The following is a 12,618-nucleotide window of genomic DNA, read 5'->3' as shown; positions in this document are numbered from 1 at the left end:
TCACACTGATTCGACAAACACAGACAAATGCTAAGAAACTTGCTCATTTTAAATTCGACAGCCAACTTTTCGTGTTTGTCTGGGTTTGTTGGCATACCTGTATGTGAATTAGCTTTAAAATCTATCACATAAGAAAAGCTGTAGTATACTTCAGTATTTTCTATAGCAAACTGTAGTAAATTCTAGTATACTGTAGTATATTTAAATAATTACAATATTTTTTTAAAGTACACTATTAAAAATAAATGTGCTTCACAGCGTCTTGGCTGTATGGTTCCATTTGATTCAATATTCTAAAATAGCCATGCTTTGTTTGTTTCTTGATTTTTTTGTGTCTATTACATGTAAAGCTGCTTTGTAACAATTGTGAAAAGGTAATGAAATTGTTCTTTTAAGAACCTTTTACTGAATGTTATACTTTAGAAAAATGGTTCTTATGACATCACTGTGAAGAACCGCGTGGTTTATGGTTAAAAAAACATTATTTTCCACATACAGTACATTTTTGAAGCTCCAGATTTCACTCTCTTCCTGAAATGCATGGATTTTGTACAAAACTCATCAATTTAAAAAGCGCTGCGTCCCTGATTGATCATCTACTTTCCACCACATCCCAAAGATGCTCTATTGGGTTGAGATCTGATGACTGTGGTGGCCATTTTAGTACAGTGAACTCATTGTCATGTTCAAGAAACCAATTTTACATTGTGATTGGCCTGAATGCCTTTGACGTCAGCCGGAAATGTGACGCTACTTACCATGTTTGAAAGATTCGCTCACAATGCAATGCTAACAGGAGTTAACTTACAGGCTCGGTCTTGTCTACATCACCAATCCCAGGAATTAAACTGTTGCCTACAATGCATATGTTTGTTGTAGTCCAAGAAAAGAGATTTACATTGGAGACGATAAGTCACGTCATCGTTTACTTTGGGGTTTGTACCTTTTGCATAAAGTTAACATCTACTAATACACACTTACATACCAAATGAAATGTAAAATCGTACATTCTGGTACATATTAAGACCTTTTTAAAGGGTAGCATCCCAATATACTACTGTAAATAATTTGATGTAGTTATGTAGCAGTTTGCCAGTAATTTACTGTAGATTTACATTTATCTAATTTATTGGCAACAGTTTTTAAAGAAAAATTTATATTAAATTCAATATAAAAGTCATGCAAAGCCTTCTGGGAACCAAAAATGCTCATCAATCCCATTCCTAAAAGATAAAGTTTTGTTAATGTTCAAAAGTTAATATATCTTTGAAGAAACTGTTGCCGGTAAATAACATACATTTAAATCTACAGTAAGTTACTGGCAAACTGCTGCCAGTAATACTGTAATTTCTACAATACAAAATTTTTTAACATTACAGTATTTCAAGATTTTTATTGTCATAACAATGAAATTCTTATTTTGTATTCACCTGACAAGAACATGAGGTAGAAGGGCAACGAAAAATTAAATTACAATAAAAAGTAAATACGGATTAAACATTTTAGAAAAAGTAAAGAAATTGCAATAAAAATAAAGAATTAAAAATAAAAGTAAGTAGCCTAGTAAAATAGAAAGTAGAAATACAATTTACAACATAAGAGAACGTGTTCAATAATTTGTAGAAAAAAAAAACATTGCTAATTTGTATTTAGCTAAAACGTGAGGGTAAAATCAGGCACCCCAAGTCACATCTTTCATCAAGACAAATGTATCTCTAAAACAGCATCTTAGTAGTAATGCTGTTACGTCCGATCCCAGTACAGTGATCAATGGGTCATAAATTACTATAGCCTACCCGGCCAATGTGCGCGCGCTTCCGAGTGCCCGGGGGCTTCACGACTCTGATCCTTCCCACCGTGTCAGTTTCTCTGCCCTAGTAGGACAGATGAACGAATAAACGATGGTTCCTGTGTCTCGTGCAAAGAAGGCAGAGCTTTGCAGACTCAATTAGATCCGTTTCTTGTTTTCTCCTGCGCTGGCAGCGGGCGAGCGACGCGGAGGACAGCAGCGACCGTCACAGGGATGTATACCAAACACCGACAGAAAAACGGACGCAATTCATCGACACGATATGCACTTGTAATGCTATTCGTTTTTCTGTTTAACGGCTTACTGGAAACTGTTGGCGGAAATACTTGGGAAGGAGGTAAGAAAGAGCTTTACATTCCGTAACCCACTTGGAAAGTTCTTGTCTTTTGTCAACCAGTTGCGCGCGGCCGTGAAGTTGTTTCATTGAGATAAAAACGCATTTTAATCGAGAAATCGCTTCGAGGAGTGTTGAATTAACGAATTTATACAGTAGGAATGTAAACAATTTGAGCAACAATTAATCACGGGGTTTTCTACCATATAAGGACGGGTTCCGATGTGGACTGCAATGACTAGGCTATGACAAGAAGTCTTTATTCTGAACTGACTGAAATTGCATTCTTTAGGACACAGTCAGATGTGAGTAAAGTTCTGGATTTACTTCAGCAGAAAGTGCAAGGAGAAATGCTTGATGTTTTATAAGCTACTATAAAATGTTGTATTTGTTCAGCCTCGTGATGACACACAGTTACAGACAGACAGTCCAATGTTTAGAGGCGTTAAAAAAACGACACATTTCTATCAGACCACAGATTTTGTCTTGAAAAAGAAGTCAGTCTAGTAGTTGTGTGTGAAACAATGAGTAACTTGGTCACGCGTAGATGTGTGGGACGAGTCGAAGAGAATCAGCGGCGTCAATCAAAAGGCACTGCAATTTGATTGATGCTGATGCTGAAGTCGGTTGAGTTCTGTATTAACCACGTACTTTATACAGCATTTCAATGGGTAAAATGTAGTTGAAATAGCATGTTAACAGTTTAAAAATCAAACAGATATTTGTCTAAGGACATCAAGTTCACTGCTGCTCCACCAGCCTCGACATGAACTCTTGCACGTTATGCATGTTTGGAAAAGTTGGTACATCTCTCCGAGATTTGAGTTGGGACTTTGGGACTTGCGCTGAGCTGCAGTCTACATATTGCACGGTATACCTTTAATGCATTTTTAACCAGGCTAGTGCTATTATCCATGACAGACGACAGCTATTAGTAAGAGCAAATATTCTGTTTGCCCGGGAAACTATTTAAGGAAGCATTGTAAGGATACTTACAGTTTGTTTATGCATTTGTGGATTGCCACCGATGCAACTCCCCTAATACAATAAAGTTTGTGGCATATTCCCTGAAGAAAGTGCCTGCAGAGCACAAAAGTTCTAAAAATATAGATTTTTGTATAGTTTATGTAGGCTGAAAGACTTTGGTTCTCTGCACGTAAAATGTGGCCCTGAAACAATCGTGACCTCGGTGCACTCTTGTAAGAAAAATGACAACATTTACAATTTGCGGGTCAAACCGAAAGTCGCAAATGGCTCCCTTTGGGAGTTCTCTTTGGATTTCTAAAAGTTATGGCAGTTAGGAGTTAAACAAAGTATGTTTTTGAAATTACTTACATTTTTAAGCTAAGGTGTATTTCAAACGTATAACGCTTAAGAGGATTTTTAAGAACTTTATAGGCCAATTCACACTGGTCCAACAACCAACTCCAACAAACAACAAAATTTTAATGTCTCATTTACTTTGATCCAACAACTGCCAACAGGGGTTTCACACTGACCCGACGCTTCTGTTGGCGTTTGTTGGATCAGTGTGAATTGGCCTTTAGAACGGTTATTTATTCCATAAACTTACATCTGTGTTAAGTTGTGCAAAACAAATGCAAAACAAAATGGTAGTGGTAGATTTTGATTTTTATATGATTTTTTAATTATTGTCACAATCACAATGCGCTTGCTTTGTGCCTTTTTAACAGAATTGGTTTTCAAACTATTTAGTTTCCTTAAAGGTGCCATAGAATGTAAAACTATATTTACCTAGGCATAGATGAATAATAAGAGTTTTGTACATGCTAATGACATATCGTGAGCCTCAAACATGTTTGTTTCCTCATTCTTATGTAAACCTTGTGCATGCAAAAGACAGGCCAATCATAACATTGTAACAGTCAAGATGTATGCCCCAACATGAACTACTCACAAGACATTTAACACTAAACTAAACAAAGACACTTAACACTAAACTCTGATTACACATGAGATTAAGCGAGTATCTGACAAACGCCAGGCAGCATCTCTTTTATCATAAACCCCTTGGAAGCATCTGCAGCCGGCTCGTATTTTTGACATCACATGTGATGCATATAAGTTTACATGATGTGCCGAACACTGATTTTGAATTTGCGCTCCTTGGAAGAGAAGTCACCGGCCGCCACTGTTCCTACTTGAAAAATCTTTGTTCAAGACGTGTGTGTTGGGTTAGTGTGAATCCCCTGTTGGCAGTTGTTGGATCAAAATAAATGAGACTTTAGAATGCTGGCGTTTGTTGGAGTTGGTTGTTGTTGGACCAGTGTGAATTGGCCTATAAAGTTGTTATAAATCGTTTTACGCGTTACACGTTTGAAATACACCTTAGCTTAAATGTTGTGATTAGCTTTGCATCGTGCGCCCTTTAAAAAGAAGTCACCGGCTGCCACTGAGTAGGGATATTCTTATTCTTATGAATGTTTTCTTATTTTGTGTATACTGAATACGATTAGTCCTTAAGATATCTTCTTAAAGATTATTTTGTTGATTGGACTTTAGGTATTTAAAGGGGACTTTAAATTGTGAAAATTCACTTTTATAATGTGTTAGAACATCAATACATTAGCAGCAATGTGTCAGCAGCGTTTACCATCCACCCTACATGTATTTCCATAGACACTCATAGAGTGAGAAGCACATTGAGTCTGCCATTGTTATATCTTCTTAGCTGTAGCAGCTGGAGTTTTACAGTGGTCTCTGCCAAAGATACATTATTGGTGCTTTTCTGTTGGATAGTGTGGCTTGGTACAACACACCTTTGGGGGGTTTTCGACTGTGTACAGTACCTAGTACTTTATACTTTTTCTAGTATTATCTCAGTTGAGGTTCCAAGCGAGTAGTACCGATACTAAAACTTGATGCATAAACACTGCAGATCACTGATTGGTCAGAGAGAATCTTCACTACTAATGTCATTTCTAAATACAAGATTAGCTTACCCTCGTGCTCTGTTAAAGGGGACATATCGTGAAAATCTCATTTTTGCATGTTGGGTCCCCAGTACTTTTCTATTAACCTAGAAAATGTAAAAAAGAACAACCCAGTGACTTAGTTTTGGTAAATTATTCTCTGCAAGCAGGTAAAAAAATAAGTAATTGAAATGTGGCTCCCCTTGTGATGTCAGAAGTGGATAATACCACCCCTTAATGAGTTCAGCTCATTTGCATTTAAAAGGACACACCCAAAACTAGAGTTGTTCCGATTCCGATACCAGTATCGGAAATACGGCCGATACCACAAAAAATTCTGGCATCGGAATCGGCGAGTACTTGACCCCATGTACCGATCCGATACCATTTTCTTAATAAACGTAGTTATGCCCGTTATAGCTTAACGTTACACTAAAGCTAACACTGCAAAGCGAAACTCATTTCTTCTTCGCTGCTCTGAATGCAAACACCAGGAAGTTACCTCATGCGTGACGCAACCATTGTTTACTTAGAGTGGCGAAGGAATGAAAGCATGCAGCCGTATGTCCGCTGTTTGTTAGTATTTCAGACTAATAAAACATCGACATGTCTCAACGGAATCCGCGCCCGCAGATTTCCGCGGAGAACTCGATGGATTTAATGCCCGTGATTGACAAGCACACATACCCCGCGCTTGAGCGTGTTTGTGACCAGTCCCGTCATTGACAACAAGCAAACATACATAGCCCCGCGCGTTTGTGAGCAGCATTGATAAGTACATAAACCCTGCGTGTGCTGTTTGCTGTGATTGTTTTTAATGATAAGAGCATGAACCGTTTGATATATGAGATGAAATAAAACTTACCACTGAGTTTCACCGCAGATCTTACTTGTCTCTGTCGTCTATGTGACGCGACAGTCAGCACATCATCATTTCAAATCAGTTTACAAGACGAATGCTCTTGTTATGTTTAATATAAAGTTTACATTGCGTTGTCAAAATGATGAAATTATCTTCATACGTGCTTAATTCATAATGAGAACGTATTAACACAAGCTTTTTATTCTGCTATAATATATATTAACAATAATATATGTCAATTTATATAGGCTACAAACTAGAATTCTATCTTGACATGCACATTATCTGGTTCATGTTGGTCCAGTTTAATTCAGAGGACTCATTGGTTTGGTGTATTCATTTTAATTGGAAGCCTTTAAAAAGTAATTATTTTAGATGCAATTTTGTAATATTTAATAGCTTAAATAATTTAATTTAAAACCATCCCGCAGAATTCCGCAGATTTTTTCCAATTATTCCTAAAACTAAAATACCCTTTCAGTTTACAGTGTTCGATTTGTGGCTGATTTTCTCATAGGAAAAATAAATATTAGTGTCAAATGTCTTTCAGATAATAAAAATACTGTGGTTCACTGTATGTATTTGTTCATGTTTTATACAGGAATAAGTCTGAAGCACACCATAAAACAGTTATATCCATTCATACAGGGCTAGTAGTATGTACAGCTGTATATTATACAGATACACATGCAGGTATCGTATCGGTACTCGGTATCGGCCGATACCCTGAGCCCAGGTATCGGAATCGGTATCGGGAAGAGAAAAATGGTATCGGAACATCTCTACCCAAAACGGCACATTTTTGCTCACACCTACAAAGTTGCAGTTTTAACATGCTATAATAAATTATCTATAGGGTGTTTTGAGCTAAAACTTCACATACGTACTCTGAGGACACCAAATATTTATTTGACATCTTAAAAAAGTCTTGTAAAATATCCCCTTTAAAATAAACAAAGTGATGTTGTCATCTGTTTTTGTTGTACAAGTTCCCAAACTCCATTTTAAAAATGAAAAACATCCACATGCTGAGAATCAAAAACACAATTCCATCTATATGCTCCGTTGCTCCTGTGTTTTGTGTTTGTTTGCATCGATTCGCATTTATGATGATGTCACGGCGGTAGACCGGAACAACTATAATGATAAGTCTGTAATTCCATCCTACGTTACTAAACTGCAGTGGAAAAGCAAACCGAGCCAAAGTAAAGTGTGCTGAGCTTAGGGCTGTTCCGAATACCATTTTTTGAGCTTCGAAGCTCTAGTAGAAATAAAATCGAATATTCGAAGCTTCGGAAGGAGGGGCTGAACATATTTTTCTCTTTAATAAAGGCAGGAATCTGTGTGTGTGTGTCTGTTTATCTACAGTTTTATTATGTGGCGGATGTGTTGCTGCGGACTCAAGGGAGTGTAGTGCCTTTTTTTCGTGCAATATGGACATGTGACACGTTTAGAATAAACTTTAAGAAATAAACTTTAAAAATACTACAGAACAGCGCAAGCTGGAAGCGGCGTGCCTGTCACGCGTCCTGCGAGAACAGCATTAGTGAAACAAAACACAAGAGCAATACTTTTAATAAGGTAGCCTAACATTTTTCTAACAAATAAACATTCCCGTATCAGAAATTAGCAGCACAGTAATTACTGACAACGTAGGGTAGGCTATTTAAATAAAACAACGAAAATAAATGAACGAAGTTCAACAAACTGTAATAAAACGGTAGCATACTTTCAAAATCAAGTTTATTTATAACACTTACACCATCAATATGTTTTTTTCATCAGCAGAACAATAAAGAAGATATTTTGCAGAAACCCCAGTGCTCCGTCATGCAAGTCAACCGATCCGCACACTTTAAGAGCTAAAGCATATATATCCAATACAAAAGTAATCCCCCATAACTCTGTGTGACATATTGACGTCTTGTGAAGCAAATCAATCAGTTTTTGCAAGAAACTGAACGTTATTTACAACACTATTAGCGTGAATGCCAAAGCAGGAAGCGCGCTTTCCGTTCGAGGCGATCTCTTCCACTGGTGCTGTTTGATGGCTGTTGACTATGGATGTTGGTCTCTCTGCGCCACCTACAGAGCGGGAGCATGAAGCGCACTTCCTGCTTGGCAAAAGCTCTGCATTAACGCTGAAAAATATTTATATATATTCGAATCTCAAAACTGAAAATCGAATGTCAACCCATGCAACGAATATTCGAATATTCGAATTTTCTGGTCCAGCCCTAGCTGAGCTCAGTGGGGTCGAGTTGTACAATGCAAAGGTAAAGCGACTTATGTCTGTTTTACATCACACACCTGAGCTGCGTGTGCCCATTTTGTTTTTACACATGACTTTGATTTGTTCAATTCACATTGATTCATGCTTTTTCTGATATTTGAATTGCGAGTAATAGACAGATAAAAGCCCATTAACTCTTTCACCGCCAGCGTTTTAAAAAAAAGTTGCCAGCCAGCGCCAGCGTTTTTCATGATTTTCACCAAAGTTTAATGCCTTCCAGAAAATGTTCTTCTTTAAATATATAAACATACAATATACCAAATGGAAGAACGGACTTTTCATAGAGATCCCATTCAGAGCGATCTTTTAAAACAGACACGAACACGGATATTTGACTCGACCATGGGTTGAACCAATACATAATATTTTAGAGCGTGTACTGTGAAAGAATGATTTGATATCTTTAGCAAATATTAAATAAGACAAATGCTGCAAGAGAATAATAGTTGTGTCGAATCAAATACAACCTTACCTACAGTACAAGATTTTTCTCATGGAAGAAGAACCAGGTTTATTCTTTGCAGACTTATATTTGAAATATGCACATAATAGCACAGGAGGTATAAATAAGGCAAGCATTTCGCAGCGGTCTACCCACAGTGCTTTGTGCTCTCCGCAGCTGCATGGGTTAGTTATAGTGCCATTATTCATTTATACGCCTTATGTTTATGCGATGAGAAGAAAGATGGATGACTTTGGATTTCATCAGTATGTCTAAAAAGCTTCTTGTTCCTGGAATGTTCCATTAGTCCCTGGACTACAGTTTTTCTATCAAGATAATGACTTTTCATAAATTGGCTCACACAATAGATAATGGTTGTTTTTCTTCATACAAGCGGGTTGTGTGGTTATGGAATCTTATTATAACGCTATCATCTTTTTTTTCAAGAAGCAGGCCCAGTGTATGCCATTATAAATCCTCTTTTCATTATGTATTTTAAATACTGTATATTTTTTCAAATGTTCCTGTGGTATTCTGTGTATTAAAAGATTTTACAAGAGCATTTGAAACGGTTGTGGTGAAATTTACACAAGTGTCCTGTCCTCCATCACCTAGAGAGCATCATAAAGTTTTCTTTCTTTGTCAGATGAAGGCATAAGATTTGTCCATGTATCACAGCGCAGGTTGAAATGAACACTTGCCCTCCTACACAAGGAACACTCATGGCATTTGAAAAAAAAAAGATTGGAGGCTGTATGAGTCAGATTGCATTATGAATTGACATTTTCAGGTTGTATATAATGAGAAAGAAAGAGAGAGAGAGAAAGATTGCATGTATATATGTGTGTGTGTGTGTGTGTGTGTGTGTGTGTGTGTGTGTGTGTGTGTGTGTTTGTGTGAGAGAGATAGACAAATTAAACAGACAAAAGTAATCAGAGGATAAATCAGATGGACAAAGAGCCGCAAACAGAGATAGGGACCATGGCAGGGCTGTTAGTAGAAAGGTATGGGAGGAGTTTGCCTGTGTTGTTAAGAGCTGTCACTGTAGATGGCAGTCCCTGTTGTGCTTTGTGATTGCATTTGGTTTAAACTGCACCCTGGAAACAGTGATAGAAACAGTTTCATTCAAACCGATCTATCTCTCTTTTTCCCTCTTTCTCTCTCTTTTTCTCTCTCTCGTACACTCACCAGGCGCAAAAAGAGAAGCGATTCCCCACACAGAAGCAACGTTCAATCTTGTGCCAGCTTATCTCTCTCACACACACGTGCACGCACACACAATCTCAGTTCGTAAACTGCACCCTGCTGCACCTTTTTGATTGGCCTGGACTTACAAAATTGCAGATGCTTTCTGTATCGGATATTGACATGTTTTTACCTTTTTATATGAGTCCCTGTCTCTCAGCAATAGTCTGCCGATTGGTCAATCATACAGATGAGGGCTGTGGTGTCTGTGAAAGCCCTCACGCAGCTGCTGCGATAGTCTGATAAATCGGCTGGGCCAATTAAAAGGCCAATATTTAACCATTTTGACATAATTTGCATCAGCTGATACTGCTTTGCCTGCTTGGCCTATTAGCAGAAGTGTTCGTTTTTGCATTCTTGTTTCACTTCCACAAACTTCCACATGACATCATTGCCAATAAACTATTTCTACAATTTAAAAATGTTTTTCCTGAGTACCAAAAAGCAGAACCGCTTAGGGCGGAGCTTGATAGCACAGTCTTTCATTAGGGCTGTAACGATTAATCGTGTGTCCCATTAAAAATGCCTGTCTGAAATCGATTCTGAATCGCAAGGCTGCGATTCCTTGTTTCATGCACAGCTTGTGCGTGTACTACGACGAGTCGTTTATAAGGTGCATTTAAAAAAAGTATTTATTATCATGAAAATACCTGAAACAATTTGAAGAACAGCGATATAAATACTCCTGTAGACATTTCCTGGAATAGCGTTTGTAATTAGGGCTGTGACGATAACCGCGTCACCGCATCACCGCAGTAATGAGATGCCAACCGCGGTGCTGAGTTCATCATCGTCATCACCGCACTTTTTTATATTTTCTTTATTTTGCTGGTGAAAGTTACAGAAGTCATATGGTGTATGATATGAACTATACACAAAAGTCATTGTTAATCATAATTTACTGTCTTCCATCCTGTGTTCAAGGGTTCTAGAGAAAAAACTGCTTTCCGCACAAGGGGGAGGGACGGTGCATTAAACATATATAGGGGTTTATTATGTGCGCATGTCTTATAATTGTTATTTAATTACTTAGTTTCAGTACTTAAATACACACAATAGCCTACTGTCACGGGCGCAATCTTCTTAAACATGAAGCCATTAATTTAAGCGCGTCATGCCCAGGTGCTCTGATATTTATTGCATGCCATGGAACTCACTCACTGCGCGAATAACAAAATGAATCTCAAGTGCAAGGAAATCTCACAGCCACGCGCATTACATTATTCAGGTGCAAGAATGTCACCGGGCAGCACGAAATGCGCGTTGGTACTGATAATAATAGCATAATTATTTAAAACTATAATGGTCAAACATGCCAACTATAGTTATGAAGGCTAGCGCGGTCGGCTGTAGACCTATATGTCTGACTATCGTAGCGAGGAAATGCCACTATCTAAAATCACATCTTGTGATGATTAACTATCATGTGGCGTTTGTCGGACTTGGGAGCACCAAACATACCTTTAGTAAAGCATAAAACTTCAGCCCAGCAACGACAGTTGGAAATCTCCAAGACTTTTGCGAGAGGAGCAAAGTACCATAGTGACATCAGTCAGGCAGGTGAGGGCTTACTGACCGCGTGACCCGTTAATGCTGTAAACTAATTTCTCCAGCTCGGGATCAAAAAAGTTTTATTATCTTCTTGATTATGTAAATGGACAGCAGTAATTTAAAGCATTGATTGGAGTATCCATAAGTTTTGTCAGTTATTTACGGGATGATGCAATACGTTATTTCGTTTCGTATCTGCTTTGAAAAATTATAATTAAACATATTAACTATAGTAACATGAAATAGTATTTATTTTCGTTTCTTTTGAGTTTAATATGAATTATGGAACAGTTTTTGTCATTGTTTGTAACCCATTTTATTGTGCAATAAATTATTTAACGTTCAACCCTTTGCGTTTGGAGGAGTGCGTTATATCCACGGAGTGTTACCCGAAAAACACTCTAAAAATGTTTAAAGAAATTGGAATCAAGGTTTTGCTTACAAGAAACAATGTTAAGCTCGGCATGTTCTTTCTAGTTTTTTTCAGGTTGCTATTGTACGAAATGTATTGTACAAAATGGGTTATAAACGATGACAAAAAATTATATAATTATTATATATATTATATATAAAAATATATATATGTATTGCTATATATATATATATATATATATATATATATATATATATATATATTATACCTATGGAAATAAATATTATTTTATGTTGTTATTGCTAATATAATTTGTTGTTTTAATAATAAATAAGAAGACGTTTCCGATGCTTTGCGGGGGTGGGGGGTTGTGCTTTTGGGCTTTGGGGGTTACTGTTGTGTGGTTAACCGCATAACCGCATGATTTTTTTTATGCTTCACCGCGGTGAGAAAATATCCTAACCGTCACAGCCCTATTTGTAATGCTACTTCTTCTGTGGCACAAAGGGAGTTTCTGCACGAGAGTGCCCCCTGGCTTTGGGATGTGCCGGGATTTCACAATCATTTATTAAAATTTATTGATTGAGAAAACGCGTATTTGCACGATTAATCGTTACAGCCCTATCTTTCATAATTTAGCCCTGGGGCCCGTTTAATACAGAGTTTTGGATGGTACCAATGTCGCTTGCCTTTTTCATGTTAGGAACCATTCCAATTCTGGTTGTCCTAGTAACAATTGTAAACAAATAAGTAAACGTTCTCTCAGAAACTGACG

The 12,618-nt window shown here is 37.4% G+C and overlaps 1 protein-coding gene across 1 annotated transcript in view; it reads left to right on the top strand.

Annotated features, from left to right (window-relative positions):
• The first annotated feature begins 1,694 nt into the window (after nucleotides 1-1,694).
• Nucleotides 1,695-12,618, top strand: part of adam19a (ADAM metallopeptidase domain 19a) — a 117,514-nt gene continuing 106,590 nt past the window's right edge. The window contains exon 1 of the mRNA XM_065289022.2: nucleotides 1,695-2,147. Coding sequence (XP_065145094.1) covers nucleotides 2,024-2,147 — 124 coding nt within the window. The 5' untranslated portion in view covers nucleotides 1,695-2,023. The remainder of the gene's footprint in view (nucleotides 2,148-12,618) is intronic.

This window comes from Paramisgurnus dabryanus, chromosome 2, assembly GCF_030506205.2.
Source record: "Paramisgurnus dabryanus chromosome 2, PD_genome_1.1, whole genome shotgun sequence".
NCBI lineage: Eukaryota > Metazoa > Chordata > Actinopteri > Cypriniformes > Cobitidae > Paramisgurnus > Paramisgurnus dabryanus.
The sequence above is the reverse complement of the archived record's forward strand: the minus strand, read 5'-3'. Positions and strand labels throughout refer to the sequence as shown.